At 38.8% G+C, this 19232-nt stretch overlaps 1 protein-coding gene across 1 annotated transcript in view; it reads right to left on the bottom strand.

The window, feature by feature from the left end:
• Window positions 1–3817: 3817 nt before the first annotated feature.
• LOC124165378 (collagen alpha-2(XI) chain-like) overlaps window positions 3818–19232 on the bottom strand; it is an 89211-nt gene continuing 73796 nt past the window's right edge. Inside the window, exons 21-31 of the mRNA XM_046542762.1 lie at window positions 18923–19084; window positions 17349–17565; window positions 15675–15835; window positions 15077–15346; window positions 12848–13009; window positions 12072–12287; window positions 10985–11244; window positions 8481–8764; window positions 7220–7443; window positions 5367–5585; window positions 3818–4874 (exon numbers count right to left, since the gene is read on the bottom strand). Coding sequence (XP_046398718.1) covers window positions 4716–4874; window positions 5367–5585; window positions 7220–7443; window positions 8481–8764; window positions 10985–11244; window positions 12072–12287; window positions 12848–13009; window positions 15077–15346; window positions 15675–15835; window positions 17349–17565; window positions 18923–19084 — 2334 coding nt within the window. The 3' untranslated portion in view covers window positions 3818–4715. The remainder of the gene's footprint in view (window positions 4875–5366; window positions 5586–7219; window positions 7444–8480; window positions 8765–10984; window positions 11245–12071; window positions 12288–12847; window positions 13010–15076; window positions 15347–15674; window positions 15836–17348; window positions 17566–18922; window positions 19085–19232) is intronic.

Raw genomic sequence — 19232 nt, 5'->3', positions numbered from 1 at the left:
CACTGATTTGGCTTTTTGGCTGTTGGGTATAAATTGCTGTGTACGATACCTGATTTGTTATTCAATGTTTTATTCTGGTGCGAGTGAATTGAATTATATTATTTGTCCTTAACTGGTTGCTGTCACTTGATACGAATTTCAGGGCATCTTTCATGCTTTCATTAAGTCTGTATGGACCTTGAGCAAGGTGCTTTCGGCTCCCCACAGCTCTCATAGTAAGCTGGGTAGCTGCCTACATCTGTCCACAGGGTAATCTTTCTCTGTTTGTGTCTGTGTATTTATATAGCACTTATTCTTCACCTACCCCACTTCACCCATACCGTACTGCTATTATGAATGAGCTACCAACTACAAACACATATTTGGATGCTGTAACCCACTTGTGAGAAGTTCTTGTCATCAACTTAACAGCGAAAGGTCTAAAGGATGTTTAACATGGGGCACAGAATTGCACAGGTTAGAACTGCATTAATTTCTAAAATGGTATGGAATTGTACGATTGCATGAACAAAATTAGAATGGGCTATTTTGCCATCTCACGTCCACGCATTCTCGCATGTGTTCTGGCTATTCACCGCTTTATACGACACAATTTTGACTGCACCTTCGTACACGTCAGATTGTGCAATGACGTGCCCCGTGTAAAACGGCCTTAAGGCCATTGATTTTTTTGCACGAACAGCTCGGGTGTAAGGCAGCTTAAGAAACAAATGGGTCTCTTCATTTTTCCAACTGTTACAGTCAGCAGTGAATAAAAATTTGTAAGCCAGCTCATGTTTAATGATGAACAGGATTCCCACTCAACCGTGAAAACCTTAAAACCGTGAATTTCGTCTACCATGAAAAAAACCGGAAAAGCCGTGAATTTCATCATATAACCTTAAAAGAATCTCTCAAACTTGATTTTAGATTTACGTTTGACAGATCAATAGAAAAATCGAAATGTCCATCATATTTCAACGTCAGTCACGTGCAGACACTGTCCACGAATTTACTTGCGCATGTATATTGCCGGCCTCGGTGGCGGCGGGGTAAAGTCCTCGCCTGCCAAACCGAAGGTCGCGGGTTCGAGTCCCACCTGGGTAGGTTGCCCCTATCCAGGGCATGGTTGTGTGTGATAGTTGTTGTTTCATGTTATACCCTCCGATGTAAAGGGCCTTGTGAGCTGTTTTCGGGGCGATGGAAATAAATAAATAAATATTCGAAGCGCAATTATTGGTCCGTGTGCCATGATGACACATTGACATTAAGACTGTACCAAAGACTGGTAACCAAAGTACTCATTAACCCTGGCGAAAATTCAGACACTTCTTAATTTTCCTGGCACCCGGGTCCCTTCATTTTCCCGCTGACAACCTTTAGCGAGAGCTGAATTTTGCAAACGATAAGTGATGTAATTAGAGATAGCACGTTCATTGCTGCGTTTGCATTCACGGCGTCTGTCGCGTTTGTTAAATTTTTAGTTGACGCATGGCCGATGATCGTTATGCGATCAATATTTCTGCCTAAAGTTGTTTACCTAATAACCGTGAATTTGACGACATCTATACCATGAAAACCTGGAAAAACCGTGAATTTTATGTTTTAGTTTGAGTGGGAACCGTGGATGAAGGATTTGTTTCTCAATAAGGTAGTCTGACCCTTTGTCGCTAGCAATTCGGGCATTAATTTAACAAATGAATGGTTCTATTTGAAGGCTCTGCGGTAGGTTGTTAAGTGTCACTTTTCTTTGGGGAAACTGGCTGATTGGCTGGCGGACTGACTAGGTGGCTTAAAGTAGAAGTATATGAATGATAACAACCTATCTTCCCATTCATATTTCAAATTCATGACGAATCTCCTATTTTAAGTAGGATTGAATGACCTGTTTGTTGAGCAATTACATGCAGTAAATCCATTCATACATTTTGGCTGAATTGGACTTCAGGCAGCTTTATTATGTTCATTTGACAAAATATTGATGAAGTGGAATTGCTTTCTTCATGAATTGCTGATAGTTTTCATTGTACATACCTGTAATTCAGTTTTGAGGATAACATGGGCATTTCAATACAAGTCTTCAACCTATAGTCATCACAAAAGCTGAATTTGTAATTTTTTCGGATTCCTCTAATAAGAAAAAAGCTTGTAAGTCAGTATCTGAAGTCCTAATATTGATATTATGCATTTCTGGCTGCCATGTTTTTCTTAATTTATTGAGAAATTGGCGAAAAATCTTCTAATAATTTTTTTCATTTAATTTTGATTAGGGAATCATTATTTTATGATTTACTGTAGGTGGTCACTTTGTGAATATCGATTATGTGTGTCTCTAATATCCTTTTGTTGGGATGCATTTTTCATCTTTTCTCTTTTTTCGATGACTTTGCAATGGAAACAGTGATGTCATGGAGGAGGAGAAGGGGGCTAGTATGTGGCACGGTGGTACTTCATGGTAATGAGCAAACATTAAAAATATCAGGGAATCCATTGACTGGAAAAGGCGATAATTGTGCTTTGCTCCATCCTGGAATTTCAAAATATTTTATTTCATATTCATTTCACATAAAATTGTACCAGTTCGACACCCATTTTCTGGCCTAAAATGAGTTTGTCATAATTTTAAGTGCAGTAGCATAGTAGAATTTTTACAGCCGCATTGAAACGTGGAATGTCAGACAAGACAGCAGAATCAGAACGTCTCTGACTCAATTAATCTTCAAAAACACAAAGAATAGAATTCCTGGTGACATCTCTTCTGACAAATCTTCTTATGAGGTCGAAGTAGCTTCATAGCATAGGAATAAATTTAAATTTTACCTATTCTATGCCCCAGTAAATATAATATGCATGTATTACCTCTATTCACAATATTACCAGGAGGGATTAAACTTTTTTTTGTCTGCTGTTCACTAGTTGGTGGCCGAAAGTAGAAGTACATATATGAATGATAACAACCTCTTTTCCCACCCATATTTCAAATTCATGATGAAACTGCTATTTCAATTAGGATTGAATGACCGGTTTGTTGAGCATGTACATGCAGTAAATCAATTACTACATTTTGGCAGAGTTGGACTCCTGACAGCTTTTTTATGTTCATTTGACAAAATATTTCTTTGCTTACCTCTGAGAATTGGAAATGGCAGGAAGAATTTATGGGGTAGCTCTACTGAAGGAGGTATTCTATTAAGAGGTCACATAATTATGTGTTACGTTATTGTGGTGGAAGATGATTAATATCTCTGCACATTATCTCATAGTGGGCACTTAGTTAGAGGAAACTTGAGTAAGATCGTGCAAAAATTGCTCAAAAAAATCATTCATCTTGACAGGTATTCAAATCTGGATGAGGGTTTGAATCCTTCAAAGCACAAATTCAGCCACCATGCACAATTTGTGCATTGTGGGTGACTCCATAAGGTTTTTACCGTGGCCAGTCCAGGTTTACTTAAAAGTTGAGTAAGAGGTATTATTTTTTCTTGTTTGAAGCATCCTTCAAATTACTTTTGTTTTATTTAGTGCATTTTCCCTATTCTTTTTCATTAAAGACCTACTAACCAAATTTAAAAATCAGTAAAACTATAGTAAGTAATTATTATTATTTAAAAGTATTGAAGTAATTTAGGGTGTTTTAAAATCCTTATCCATTGCAATAATCAAATAAGATTAACCTGGAATTTTATAAAATTTCATCATCCGGATCAGGGTTTGAATCCTTCAATGCACAAGTTCAGCTACCATGCACAATTGTGCAATGTGATTTTTGCAGCCTTCACATAATCAAATGCACAAGTTGACACTCAATTGCTGGCTGAATTAACTATGTACTTGAGAGTTTCACTTTTCGTTTAAAGTTTTATTTGAATGATGCATGAAATTATGCACATGTAAGAGTGAAAGTCCATGAAAGAAAATTTTTATCAATTTCAATTTACTATAAATATATTTTTATGTTAATTTTAAAATTATTATCTCTTGGCCATTTCAACAGTCCTGTAAGTTTGAAAGACTAAGAGGTGAAATTACCAACCTCACATCCTAGGAAATCTGATTTCAATGGTCCACTAATTTTGTATCTTATCCACTTCTCTTTCCTGCACTTGCCATTATTCTGACTAATGCATTGAGTTGCTGATTTTGGAAGCAATAAATAGTTGATGGTTTGGGCAGTGGACTTAAATTCACGATAATGCAGATTATAGGCATTTAAGATACAAAGCCAATCATTTATCACAGTGACCAATTGCCTTCGATGCCAGGAGCACTCATTTAAATAAGAGCCATAAATATATTTTTTTAAGTGCAAAAATAATTTTGTCTTAGGTGTTTTAGAGTTTCAAATCATGACAATTGGTGTTTGAAAGTATGTTGAAGTAGATATGAATTATTTTCTGAATAGCTCTGTGAAAAACTCATTTTTATAGGATTTATGATTAAAAAATTGACTTAGATGTAAATTTTGTGATTAAGTTCTTGAGGCGTGCACTGTGATCATGCTTCTGGTCACAGATAGTTCTTAACTTATGAACACATCCTTTTCTTTTTTGGCATCAAGTAGTTCCTTACGATTCCTATTGCTCACTCCCTCGAAACTTGGTCCTTGTAACAAATTTTGAAGGAGAATTCCTTCCCAACAGGATTTATGCTTGGATGAAACGTATGATCCCTTATCCACTGCTGTTGGTTCCTTCCAATTATTCACATTTGGAGTCCCTTCTCGATGGAATTCCGAATCACTTGAAGCAAACAGGCCCAACTTCAAATCCGAATGCTTGATGTGGTGCTCCATAATCTACGGGCATGAAGTCAACAACTGGTAGCCGTGAGAGTGGCCGGTGACCAGCGGAGACCACCCTCACTTCCATCACTGTCTTGCTTTTGCTTTGGCGACCCTGTGGAAAATCGTTCACGGACTTCAGCGAGTGGTATACCTCTAACAGACATATTTTATTTTATTCATATTCTTGACATTTATTTTTAGCTCACTGTTGAATCCTTTTCATTGTGATTAAAAATGTTATGGCACTCGATATGTACTTACACATTTAGAATGGAAAATTATTATATACATTATTTTTGGCAGAATACCATACTTTTTTCTATTATGATGCCACACAATAAAATGAGGCCTTAAATTCTTTTTCTTGGTGAAATCAAAGATTTACAATCAGTTTTAATGTCATTATCATCAATCATTATCATCAAGTTATAATCATCAATATTTTTAAACTAGGGATAATGGTGCTGGAGTTTTAAAAATTTAGATAATTGCTTTTAAATAAGCTCATGAGAGCTATTAACTAATATTTAGAATGCATATGGTATTCTGTGATTAATACCAAAGATAGTGTTAGTGTCTTTATGCTGGTATTCATTGGACTTACCTTGCATCCATCGTCAATGATTACTGGTCGGTCATCTTTCCTAGAGGCAGTTGATGTATATTCATGACCGTCATCCCCTAGAAGGATTAGAGAGGCACCATTGGCCCCAGGTAGGGTTGTTGCTGAACTGATGCAAGTGTAGGTGAAGTTTTGGCGTGCTCCATGGCTTAGCAATCGTAGGAATGTCATTTGAACCACTCCGACAGTCTCATATGTTATCTATTGAGGTGAAAAAATTTATATTCAGTCAGTTATTTTATGTTATCTATTACATCTATGCTGACTAGGGCTTTGACCATTAGCTGTGTTGTGACCGGGATTATTTGGGGATTGTTTTCGATTTCTGTTATTTTCCATTGTGCTATTTTTCCCTTTCGCTTTTGCCTGTTTGTCACCAAGGAAGTGATTTCACTTTCGACCTATGGCGCATGGCCCTCAGCCGTTTGCCGAGAGATTTTCTCCCGGACTTTTACTGTATATTTTCGGGTTGTGGAAACTTCCAGCTTCTTCTCCTCTTCCGCCTCCTGCGTCAACAATCCACGACAGACAATATATAAAGACTGGCACGGCTACCAAGAGGGGTGAGTCAGTAGGGGTCGGTCAGTAAGAGGCAGTAAGTCAGTCGTCGCTGGTCGCTCATTGAGTTCGGTCGTGGATTGTGACCACAGGAGCTTGGAGATTTCTATGGTTCATCGGTAAGAACTTTTAGTCCTTTTGTGATTAGAATATACTCATCTTCTGCAATAAAACTTATTTTAAAACTTGATTGAGATATTCTTAATCTTTGGTCAGCTGACAACCTGGCAAGATCCCTTAACTGTGCGGCGTCATGAAGTGATCTGTCAATTCATGTCGCGTGCGCACTACAGCTGCGGTAATTAGAGAGCAAGTATTTCACTCTGTGTGGAAAATTTGCCTACGAGGCCATGACCATCTTTCTGTTGGAAGGGACAGAGCAAGTAATAGTCCCTCGAATCCCCTCCTGCTGTTTCTCTGAGGGCCCTTACCACTAAGGGATTGATTAGTGTATTATCAGATAATTTTGTGATATTATTTTGTCAGCCACACTCTGCAAACAAATATTTTATGAAGTGTGGCCATAATTTTCTGTTTTATTTAATACCACACACCAAGGAAATTGGTAGATATTTATCCACATAGGTTATAAATTTTCAATACATCTTAGCTTCTTGCACTCAGTCACCAGAGTGCATTGAGAGGATAATGTAAGGGCAGGTTAGTACGGAATGGAATTTGACTGCTAACAAGCAAGGGAGGGACTAGTTTGGGTATGATGGCAGGGTTGCAAATTGTCGCATTCATGAAAGAAATAGTAAGGGCCTTAAAGATAATGAGGGCCTGGGACAGAAGGTCGTAGGAGATGAATGAATGTTCTTGTTGGTATTTCCCGCAGTCACTGGTACCTATAATATGTTACTTTTTCCCAGCTGAAAGGTTAAAAGTAATGATCTCGATGTCTCACAATTTCCTTTAATTAGAGGATAAGATGAAAATAGATTTATTGAACTAGGAATATCTGTTGTGAAAAGATTTTAAAATATGGAAATTATAGATGTATATGCATATGAATAGTACTCTCAGTTCTTTGCTTGTTAAAACCCCCAAATTTTTTTGGAATTATTTGTTTTGGTTTTAATTAGGATTTACCTGATGAAACTATACCTTGCAATATTTGCTTTTCATGCATTAATGAGACATATAAACATTTGGAAGGCAAATAGTTTATATGTCTTTTGAAATGAGAGCATGTTTTTATCCAATTTTTATGGTTATGCAATAGAAATTAAGTTTATCTAAGAAAACTGTGGCAGCAGTTTTGATGTTTTACTTGCCTTAAATCCTCCCCTCAGGCCACTGTACCACACTCCTTTTGTTCCACTGTCGATCCCATTGCTGCTCCTTGATGTATCGGATGCCTCTTTCCTCCAGGGAATGTTTGGCATCTTGCTTGAGTGTATATCAGGGAAGACGCAGGTCTCACCACCTCCAGTTATATTACAGAACACGTATATAGCATCATCAGACATTCCCAAATTTGGGTCTATCCAATACCAGCCTGCATAAGAAATAAACATGGTGCATAAATACATGTATGAGGATAGTTATTCAATACCATTTAATTGTAATTATTTGTTTACCCACAAAATGCCTCATGAGTATTTGGCCAAACAATAATCCAAAAGTGAATTTGTTTTACTGTTTGTGATAAAATACAGCATTATTTTCTCAAATTTAAAAGACCAAAACAGGGAAGGTGATGTAGGGTAGGAACGTGGTTCATCAAAGGTGACGATAAATAGGAGAGAAGTCAATCATCTTTTAGAGAAAGTATGATATTTTCATGAAACAACCTTCTTGTATATGACTAATGGTCTCGTATAGCACCCATATTTTTTTAATGAACCACAGCTCTGGTCTTAGCGACCGGCATTGAAAGTTCCCACCATGCCATACCAGTCTCAGTGACTGGCCACAGAGTGACTGAATTCTGATGGAATCATGCCACACACGGGTGACTGAGACCAATTGTTTAGAAATGGAATGTGATCAGGTAATCATTATGACCGCATTGCTTAAAAAAGAGTAAAATTAATTTTTAGATTTATTAGCAATTATGTTGCTTCATTCCATTAACCAATGATACACAACTGACTAAGAAACCCGGATGACATCACAGGAGATATGTATTAAAACACAATGGCAGTCAACGAGTTAATAGTCAAAAGTTGAATGCCAATACTCATCTGTCCCTTCCATGTAATGAATTCTTTTAACACGTTCCCTGCTGTGGATTTTTAGATAAATTCACCCATTATGTCAATGCGTTTTTCTTTTTCTTTTCGCTTTAATTCTGGGATCCTTTCTATCTGAATTTTCGTGTGCATCCAGCTACTTGCACCGTGTCGGTCATATCATATGGACGGCACCGAAGTAGCTGTGACCAACACTGTGCTGAGTGAGGCCAACAAAGTGACTCATTTTTCTTATTATGACCAAAGCAGCAGTGAACGCATTAATAATTGCAATTTTGGGTTTAGAGTAAGTGACCATGCAGATTGTTGGATGTAGTCTTGTAGGAGGCATACCACTCACCATCTTTGAACTGTGGGTGGCCAAAGAATATATCCCTGCAGGACCTCGCTGGGTTCTCTCGTGTCCCGTGTGGCTTCCTCATTCTCTCGAGTTCCCTCCTCAGCGAGTAAATGGCCGTGTACATGTCCACTAGGCGTCCTTGTCCAATGGGGCCCTTCTCCTCCTTGTCCTTCCGACTGGCTGGACCTACCCCTCCGTTTCCATCAAAGTCATCGTCGTCCTCCTCTTCCTCATCCTCGTCTTCTTCCTCCTCACCTTCATCCAGTCCTTCATCCTCCAGTGACCTTAAATATTTAAAGCTTATGCATGAATTCAGGTGACTCCACTTTTACTACTATGGAATACTAATACATATAGCAATTTTGGGAACCCATACAGCAAAATTTAGGGTGCCCATTTCATAATGGTGTAATTTGATATTGGGAAGTACACTCTATGTGCCAATGGATGTTTGTAGATCCAAGATCAATATACTTGGACTCTGCTCCAATGATGAGCATGGATGCTGTTCCATGTAGGTACCTATTAAGTATTAACCCTTTTAGTGCTATCGGCTGGGTTTTATTGCTCTGACACCTTTTTATTTTTTGAGTTTCGTGTAGATTTTGTCTCTATTTTTTAGTATCTGTCATGCCCGTAAGTATTGAGAGTGAACGAAAAAAAAATTAGTCTCCGAAAATGCATATTAGGCTGTATATAATTTATTTATAGCAAGCCTTCAAAGACGACAAAAAAAGACAAACCAGGCAAAATAGGCTGGCACCAAAAAGGTTAAGTAGAGGGATCAAAAATTGTTAATGTATGAATGGAGTAGAGTAGGGCCTCGTTACAGCAAAAATTTAGCGGACCAAAAAATTGCCCATGTCTTAATTGTGGAATCCACTACAGGAAAGCTGTACTCTATGTAGAAATGGATGTTTTTGCATCCAAGATCGATGCTGATCAGCATGAATAGTGTTCCATTTATTAAACATTGGGTTTCTGGTAATGGTTTAATATTGCGCTTTTTGAAAGTACTTTCTTTGGAAATAGAGAGCTAGGAGTTTTTTCTAGATGGCTTAATGAATGAAGTAATTATTTTCTCCAATTGGTGGTGAAGTGTCTGGTCATATCTTGATAGGCCATTGAGTTGGGCATGATGAAATATATATTAAGAAGACTTTAGAAAGGTTAAAAAGTAATTTAAAGGAGTATCATGGCAGTTGTTCCATTTGTTTTGGGACAAAAAACAAAAAGATTGCAAACAAGCCATGGGTTTGCTCATTTTGAAGAATCCCTCATTATCATCACTGTGAATCAACAATGCTAAAATTTGCTCCGATTAATATTTGATGCAGCTCTACATTCAGCTGTCCTATCTACATAGTAACCTTTTAATGCTTTAAAAATGTTAGGTTTTCTAGTATTAGTGTTAATAATTGAAAATCATATACGATAATTATTTTAAAAAATACTGTTTATGCACTAAGTTGATCATGGACTCATTTTAACCCTTTCGCGCCGAATGCCTCACCTGTGCGGCGAGGATTTTCTTCCTTAAACAACGAATGCCACACCAGTGCATCCTGAATGTTCTTACCCTAACCAACGAATGAGCACCTGTTTCGACCTGTGCGGCACAGGTCGAAAAAAGTGACCGTCGTGGACACAATAGACCCACGGACACGGTCGCCCCTCACGATCCGCCTTAGCGTGAGCCCAGTCCCATCTTCGGCCACTCAGGTCGACCCTTTCTTATCCTCTCCACGCGGTCAACTACTGTTATTTGCAGTGTGTTTTCCAAAAAAAATATTTGTTGCTTACTTTTGAAATTCAATGCTAGAAATGAACTCATCTTTTTTTGCTGACCACATGGAAATTTCAAACAAAATTCTAACGTTAATCTCAACGGAGTTATAGAATAACTAGTAAATACATTAAATCCGTCTAAATCAACGTTAGAACTTCGTTTAAAATTTCTGCACGCTCAGAAAAAACACAAAATTCATTTTGAATGTAAAAAAATCGGTGCGAGTAACAAATATTTGTATATATTTTGCATTAATATTTTAGCCAGTTGACCGTGAACTCGTGCTAGGAAGGGGCTTTTAATCCTTCTAGGGTCTGGGACAGAGGCCAAGGAAAGGGATCGGCGCCCTCTGAGTTGGGTTTTACAGAGTAGTCTGAAGTATGTACATTTGGCTATTGAATTTTTCTTCCTGCTTGCATCTAGTGAATTTTTACTGATTTGGGCTTGGTGGAGCCATTTATAAATAGAGCAGGTGTTTCAACTGATTTTAAAACATTCCTAAAATCTGAAAGAGTGAATGAATCCTCCATTGCAGTAAATTTTTTAAAATAATTATAGCTCTGAGTTCCTTTGAGTCTCCCACTGGGTGAAAGGTATGTTGGGCCTGGTAAAGTTTGAGATTCTAGAACCAAGGCAACTTAATACAGTGAGCACATTTGAAATCTTTCCATAGTTCATTGCCATTTTATTTGTCCATATGGAAATGCCCTCCTACCTCTTGCCTCTCCTGGTGCTACGTCTTCTACGTGATGATGCCCATGGTGCTGCAGAAGCGGCGTCTCGCTGGAACAAAAGTTCTGGGGGCAGCATTGGCAGCTCTCCAGGTGGTCCTGGAGGTCCTGGTGGTCCTGCAGGCCCCGCTTCTCCCTTAGCACCTGCACCTCCCTCAGAGCCCTTCGGTCCTGGTGGTCCCTCAAGTCCTGGCATCCCTTGTGGGCCATCGCTACCCTTCAAACCCATCGGGCCGACTGGTCCCTGCAAATAAATTATCTACTCTAAAATCTGTTGGAAATTAAGTTAGACTTACCAGACCTAGGTGTCGCTGTAGTAATATACTTTGTATGAATCTCCTCTTTCAGAATTGAAGATGCATTTTATAGTACTTTACCGACAAAGGTTGGGGATTTCATTCAGTTTTGAGGAATTTTGTTTATATCTGAAGCTCCCACCTCAAGGATAGTGGAGACAAGGCAAAATCAGCAATGAAAGAAAGTGGATAGAATGTCCTTAAATCATTATTTGTGCATCTATCTTTCAAGAATGTGTAAGTCTGGATATGAGCACTTTGTGAAGAGATTGAAGTGCTAGTGCAATCACTACAGAAAGCCAAAGGAAGACTAAAGGTACTCGACAAGTTTAAGAGGTATTAAACATTGCCAATAAACAGTATGTGTTAACATTTGTTTGGGGAGTGGCATCGGCTTTTGGAATAGTTGATCAGAAAAGAGTAGAATGCCTTCCAGGCCTGGCACTGGAGGAGATACTGAAGGTGCAGGAGGTAATGAAGAAAAAATGAACACAATAAATGAGAAATAAGGAGATATTAATAGGAAAAAAAGGCACCAAAGAGTACCACATTTCAAGCAAGACCTTAGAGTGATCATACCATAAGATGCAGCAATTACCTGAGAAACTTAATTGAAGGAAAAATCCTCAGAGAAAGGCCAAGAGTACTCCAGCATAAGCCTAGATAGCTACTTTATATATTTACAGGAAAACCTCTGCTTACTGTTATTGTGAAAGTATGCATTACCGTGTCATTGGCAGGGAGATCAAAGTTGTGCGGGCTTTTTTCCACTTACTGGATTTCCTTTAGGTCCCTCTGGACCCTGAGGGCCTAAGTTCCCTTTTTCTCCTTTCTCGCCTGCCTCTCCTCTTCGTCCAGGTTCTCCCAGTTCTCCACGGTGGCCTTTGATTCCTCGACGTCCCCTCTCACCTTTCGGGCCTCGAGGTCCTGCCTCACCAGGTTTCCCAGGTTGACCAGTTGCTCCAGCTTTACCAGGTGGTCCGACATCCCCCTGAAATATGACCGTGATCATATCCTTAGTCTTTCCATTTCCTTCTCAATTCTTGTATCCTTATGAAATTGAGAATCTCATAGTGGTGCCTCAGTTTCTGATGTTGTAAAAAAAAAATCATTGTTTTTTATACTTGGTAAAAAATAATTCTTCATTGTAACTTTTATTACAAGGTTAAAACTTTTTTTGGCAGAAATTTAAGGGGGCTATGTACTTATACTTGAAAATTGTGTGGATTAAATGTGCTGGTATTGGTTCCTGTACCTAAAATTTTAGAAATCAAGCACTGTTGATTAGTATTATTCCATGTATTAAAAAGCAGATAATATTAGTCATATACCTATAAATGGGGGAATTTCCCAAATAAATGTTGGTACAATGGCAGGAAATTGGACTCTACCTAGGGGCCAGGAACTTTCAGTGGAGACTTTCATGAACGGATTTGTCAACTAATTTTTCAATAAAAGTTTCTAGTCTGGTTTTGATGGAAATTCTGTAGGCTTTATAGCTCTCAATATAATGCCTATCCATGCTCATGCGGTCTCATGATCCATACTCACAGCTGGACCAGGTGAACCCCTAGAACCTGGTCCTCCTTGAGGCCCAGGGATACCCTGAGGACCAATAGGCCCCTGGGGCCCTGGCTGCCCTGTTTGTCCTCGGTCACCCTTTTCTCCCGGCATTCCTGTACTTCCTTGTTGCCCAGCTGCTCCTTGTGGACCCTTGATATGAAGCAATAAAATAAAATTCCATTAAATCTTATCATAGCCGATGATGTGAAGTCGTAATATGTTGAGCATTTCAATCAGATCATAGTGATTATATTTATCGAGATTTGATTTCTGCTGTTATTATATGCATAATAAGTGCTCTTACATTGCCCTTTGACAAAATTATTTATTATAAGATATGAAATATAGTTATTTAGACACAGGCTGATGTGCCTGCAAAATTTAAGCATTGGGTACCTAGAGAGAAGGAAGAGAGTTGAGTTTGAAGTTCAAGAATGTATGGAGTTAGGTATATAAAATTTACTATGATGATGAAGTTCTGGGATAAGGAAATGCATGCAAATTTCTTGCAGATTTAAATTTTTAGTGTCACAACAGATTTTTATTTTCAGAGTTATAATTGAGACCATGAATTAGGATATGAAAATGCAGAAGCTGTTGGGCCACCAGGAAGACATTCAGAATGGTGACAGTTTAAATTTTTATTGAGGATATGGTGTAGTTGATGCACTGTTTTCCTTAGGGTATCCATGGGATATGAAAAATTTACTTGACTTTTTCATGTGAGAGGGATTATATGTGCATGAGCTATTTATGGCTGAATTAGTTTCAAGCTACATACATATTTACTTAAGAGTAATGTGTGAGGGTGAGAAGGCTTCATTGATGAAAGGGACATGTTGGGGAAGGTTCATTTATATGACTTTTTTTTACAAAAACGTTTTTTACTTGGTTACTGAAATACATCAGTGTTGATAAAATTATCAGGAAGCATGTGAAATGTTTGGAAGGGGTGAAAGCTTTGAATTTTGAGTTAAGCAAGGGTAAAGGAGGTTAGCCACATTTGGATAGTTTGATGAGAATGGTCTGAAGAGGATGGAATATGTTATTCAGTCTGCTTGGTTGTTTTGCTGATAGGGATCTGAATTTGAGAAGTTGCAAAAAGTATCGTTCAATTAATTATTTACAGATTTTGGAAAGATAAGTTAAGTTGGGAGAGAGTTCAATGGTCATGGTATTTGAGATATATATCTACATCATTACTGACTTTTGGTATTGTGGATGGTGAAAAATGGTAGAATGTGAAATCTGCTTGTTCACAATTAAATGCCATAATGAGGATCTCTCCACATGGTAAAATGTCAGCTTTTTTTTACACCTTCAATTTGTCAATTTTTGTTAGACCTTCCTCAAACCCTGCTAAGATTTTTTTTTGAGTGTTCTGTTAGGAGTGAGATTTTGGTATGGTCTTAGAATATTTCTAGTATTCTTCTGCTGGATGTAATGATTAAAAAGTAATGGATAAAAATATCAACCACATTGCTGCCTTGCCTTATGAGGACTAGGGGCCGTATTCCAAAATCTGAATCAATCTTGAGTCCTCACTATCTGAGTGGTTGAAATCTCAAGTTCAAGTTAAGTTTAAGCTAGAGGTCATATTTTAGAAATAAACTTCAACTTCACTCACTTGGGCTCAATTAACTTTTGTAAAAAGTACAAAATAATGCATTCACCTAAACTATTTTCAAACATGGTCTCCTGCCCATCATAAACTAGCATTACTGTAGTACAATATCACATGTGGAAGTACATTTACGAGAGATGTTTCATTTTTAAAATGTGAGGTGGTGGCAGGAGGCATCTAGGGACTTGAGTAAGGTCTGGTAATACCAATGTGGCGACAGTATCTAGTTCGAGTCAGGATCAGTGGCGTAACTAGGAATATGCTTTGGGGGGGGATGGGATGGCCTGAGGTAGGACCCCCCAGGCAACGGGGGGGTCCGGGAGAATTTCTGAAAAATGACATGCCTGGATATACATTTTTCATCATTTTGGGACTAAAAATTTAACTTTAAGCGGATGCAGTCAATAAATTGCAAAACTAGACAATAGTTTAAATAACTTTTTCATTTCTCTGAGGCTTTGGGGGGGGATGTATTCCCTAATCCCCTCCTTAGTTATGCCACTGGTGGGGGATCATGGTATGAGTAAAATTCTAGAATACGGCCATAGGGTTTAAATCATTGTTAAAATGAGTAAAAGTAAAAATGAGCTCACCGGCTTCCCTGATGGCCCAGGCAAGCCCATCTTCCCAGGTGGTCCAGTCAATCCGGGAGGCCCAGCCTCTCCAGGATCACCGTCAGATCCGTCACGGCCCGGCTCCCCCTTCAAACCCACTAGCCCAGGCTCTCCAGGGGCTCCAGGGAACCCTGGAGGGCCAGGACTTCCTTTTGGCCCCTCTGGCCCTGGAGGACCTCTTGGTCCAGGGCCTCCTTGACTGCCAGCCTTTCCTTCTTCACCCTTCGGTCCTGGCGGCCCTCTCTCTCCCTATTTAGAACAAAGCAAAACACATTAGAATGGTAATGCCTCATTTTTCATTGACTTCAGTTGTCATTGGTTTTCATTTTTGTCATTTGACTGCAAAATATTGCCCTCAATTTTTATTGGTATTCTTGACTCTTGGATAGATGTTACTGTATCCTATCAAAATTATTGGAGAGTAAACTCCTATTAAGAAATACAAAAGTTAAAATATACACAGTTGTAATATATCTGTGGTCTTGCTGAAATTAGGCTACTTAATGTGGATTGGCTATGCATCTTCTTAATTTTAATGAGAAGGCTAATAAACTTTGTATTTAAACTGTTTGCTTACATGTTTTCCATCTGCTCCAGTGGGGCCTGGTGGCCCTGAGTGTCCAGGGTCTCCCTTTGGACCTTGGAGGCCTTCTGGTCCTGGGGGCCCTAAGATACCCTCCACACCTTTTGGCCCTCGTGGGCCAGTTTCACCTGGAGGTCCAGCTGGTCCAAGGGGCCCTAAAATATGACATTACATGACATTTTTCATTAATAATTTGGCTTTGGAATTTGGATGTGTGAAATTTTGGCAGCTAAATTCTTTCTCATTATTAAGTGAAAGTACATAATCTGCTTTGACTTATTTTATACGAAGCTGGTGATCCTCTGCTTGATATTTGAATTGCAATAGCAATTATGTACGACAGAAAAACATTCTCACAGAATTTTCATCAAAATTCATGGTCTTACTGAAAACAGGCGACTTTTTGTGAATTGGCTTTGCATCAACTTAATTTTTATAAAATTTATTGCTGTTAATTTAAAGTTAAAGTCAAGTGAATGTTTGTATTTAATATTTATTCATTAGAGATCTAGAGATGTTAATCTCATAATGACAGCAGGATGCTGTAAAAGTAATGGATGGACAACTTTTATGTTTTATTTCATTTTTTTCATAATTCTACTGTGGGCATATGCGAGAAAAATTGACTGGAAAAGCTTTGATTAAAAAAATGTAGCCATATGAATGCAAAATATTATTAAGGATAGGGGTGGGTATGTAGCCAGCAGCAGTATGTAGCAGAATATTGAAATGTAGAGAATACAGCATTTTTATTGATTTTAGGCATAAAAATTTACGTGGCCTGAATGACTGGATCAGGAATGAAGGTTGACTTGTGCTCCATCAATTCATTGACTGCCAGTATAATACCTATAGAAATACCACTATGAGGAAGTTCGTTGATGTGCTGGTTGCCGGTCTCCGAAGGATACAGAGAGGTATATCTGCCTCAAGCCTTCAGCAAGCTAAGGCAACAATACACAATCAAAGTATTTATTCTCAAAGCATAAGCAATCAAACTGGAAAAGGCCAAAGGAAATAAGATAGGGTTAAAAGGCAGCTATGATAGCATAAAATGTAACATCTGCAGATACAAAGCTATGCGGCCAAGTTTAAGAGATACTAGTCCAATTGATAAAAAAAGGTTTCGATTCTTTCTATGAAAATAGTATGAAAAACTTGAAATGAAATTAAAGAGAAGCCAAAATGACCTCTTAAGGCTTTCATGTGATAAGACACGTATTACTCTAATTGCGCAGACCTACTTTATTCCTTTCTTTTGTTAATTTTTTTATCAAACGGACAAATAGGTGAACAGTGAGTCCGTTCAATACGCGCAGCGAGGGGGGGTGGGTTTGGGAGATAAAACCGCCCCAGAGCTCATAAAATTCTTAAAGTGAAATCCATTTTACTCAATTGCATTAATATTACTTACAGAATTTTGTAAGGGTTTATAAAATATGCCTCAGAAAGCCGTAAAAGTCACTGTTTATCCTAATTTTTTCTGGGGATGGCCCCCGCACCTCCCGCTTACCCTGGCGGGTATGCCATACTCCCAGACACCCCAGTATTAGTTGCGCCTAAAACCCTTCCTAGCCTTTTTTCCTAGCTGCGCCCCTGAGTCCGTTGACCACTCATTGGGAACCACTGGTCTAAGTGATGCCCGAGTCCGCGTACACGTTAGCTTACCCTTTCCACCAACATCTCCGATCTCTCCCTTGGGCCCGGGAGGCCCAGGAAGGCCTTGTGCTCCTGGCTGTCCCGGAGGACCGGTCAATCCCGGTGGACCGTCCTCTCCTTTGCCGCCTGGCCTTCCCAGCTCTCCCGGCAAACCGCGGTCTCCTGGTGGTCCTGGTGATCCTGGCTCTCCCCTCGGTCCCTGAGGCCCTTGAGCGCCACTTGGTCCCTTTATTTAGCATAAAAATATTTGGTCACACCTTGCAAGGATGGGATCATTCACTCAGACCAGAAATTGCGATCCATAAACAAATTTGGTGAATGGAAGGAAAATATTAGTTATAATGAAAATATCTTCTTAATTCAGCCATTCCCTTATCGGTTAATAAAAAAATTCGAAAGTCGCGGGCTACTTTTTCACGAGTTGATGACGCCATTAGAGTGTCGGTTCATTTATTCTTTTCTGTTATTTATTCTATTTTCCATTCTTTTATTTATCTATTCTTATAACATCGTTCCAAGGGAACGAATCGCTCAATATATTGTAAACAGCAACGATCCTCGCGAGGAGGCCATTCCCTATCCCTTACAAAAAAACTTTCGAAAGTCGCCGGTCAGTTTTCATGAGTTGGTGACGTCATTAGAGTTCCGGTTCATTTATTCGTTCGGGGAGAACCGCTCGTTAAGGGAAGGAATCGCTTAAAAGATTATTAACAATATCGAACAAAGCGAGGGAGATGCGGGAGAACGAGTAGTAATTGAGAAGTGACCCGCTCGACAGGAGTGCGTGGTGTCATAAACTCTCTCTGCGAAAAGGTTGAGGCCGTCGACTTTTAGTCACGAATAGCTCGAGAAGTAGGCGAGGGATTGAGAAACGGAAAAATTTTCTTTACGTTCAAGAATGTGACGTGTGAGCTTTAAAATTGGCTCCAATGCTCCAGTATTCTGCTAGGGTTACATTATTTGTTCAGCTGAAGTTGGTGAAAGAGCGATGTTAATCATTTTGTTAGTTGAATATTTTCAATGTTGACTTGGTGTCTTCTTAGCTTTATCATTTAAATAATATATAGTTATTAATAACGCTGGAATCGTTTCTTTTAGGGGGACAAAGCTAGTGGGATAATTTCAGATGTACATCGTAGTGCCAAAAGTTATGGACGAAGTTATGAGACAGCAGAAAAATCGCTATCTCGTCAATTAACGCTCTTCCACTCATCGAATTGATACATTTGCTAATATTGACATTTGTATGATTTTTTCTCATGAAACTTACGCTAACATCATCCGTTTTTATAATGAAAAAAAGGCTGCGTAGTCTATAAGTTGTCGATATGATAGAACCTTTAATTGATATCAATTTACCAATCTTAGGTTTTTTTGACCAGTGATGATGATGAGCTAAATAAGTAAAAATAAAAGTTTATGTTTCCTGGTGCTAATTACACATTAATTCTCTATAAACATAATTTGACATTTGCAATATAATACTGCAATAGCGAAAAAGGTATTTTGATAGGATAATTAGTTTTTTAAAGATTTATGCTGCGAGAAGGGAAGAATAAAATTTTACCGTTGTGCTAACTTACCGCTTCCCCGTTGGATCCTTTGAAGCCCTTCTCTCCCGGTGGTCCTACGTCACCCTTGTCACCATCCTCTCCTGGCGCACCTATTGGTCCAGGCGCCCCCGGAAGACCTCTCTGCCCCGGTGGTCCATCTCTTCCGGTTGCACCCGGGGGTCCAATTTCACCCTGGAGTGCAAATGGCAGAAATAAATTATTTTTTTAAAAATAGTTTTTAGTTTTTATTTTTCACTCACGAAACTAATAACGTTTTTTCCATGCCAGCGACCGAGCTGAATCATGTGAATGCTTCTCTGACCATGAGCTTATCATGAAT

Source organism: Ischnura elegans, chromosome 9, assembly GCF_921293095.1.
Source record: "Ischnura elegans chromosome 9, ioIscEleg1.1, whole genome shotgun sequence".
Classification (NCBI taxonomy): domain Eukaryota; kingdom Metazoa; phylum Arthropoda; class Insecta; order Odonata; family Coenagrionidae; genus Ischnura; species Ischnura elegans.
This window is presented reverse-complemented; position numbering and strand designations above follow the sequence as displayed.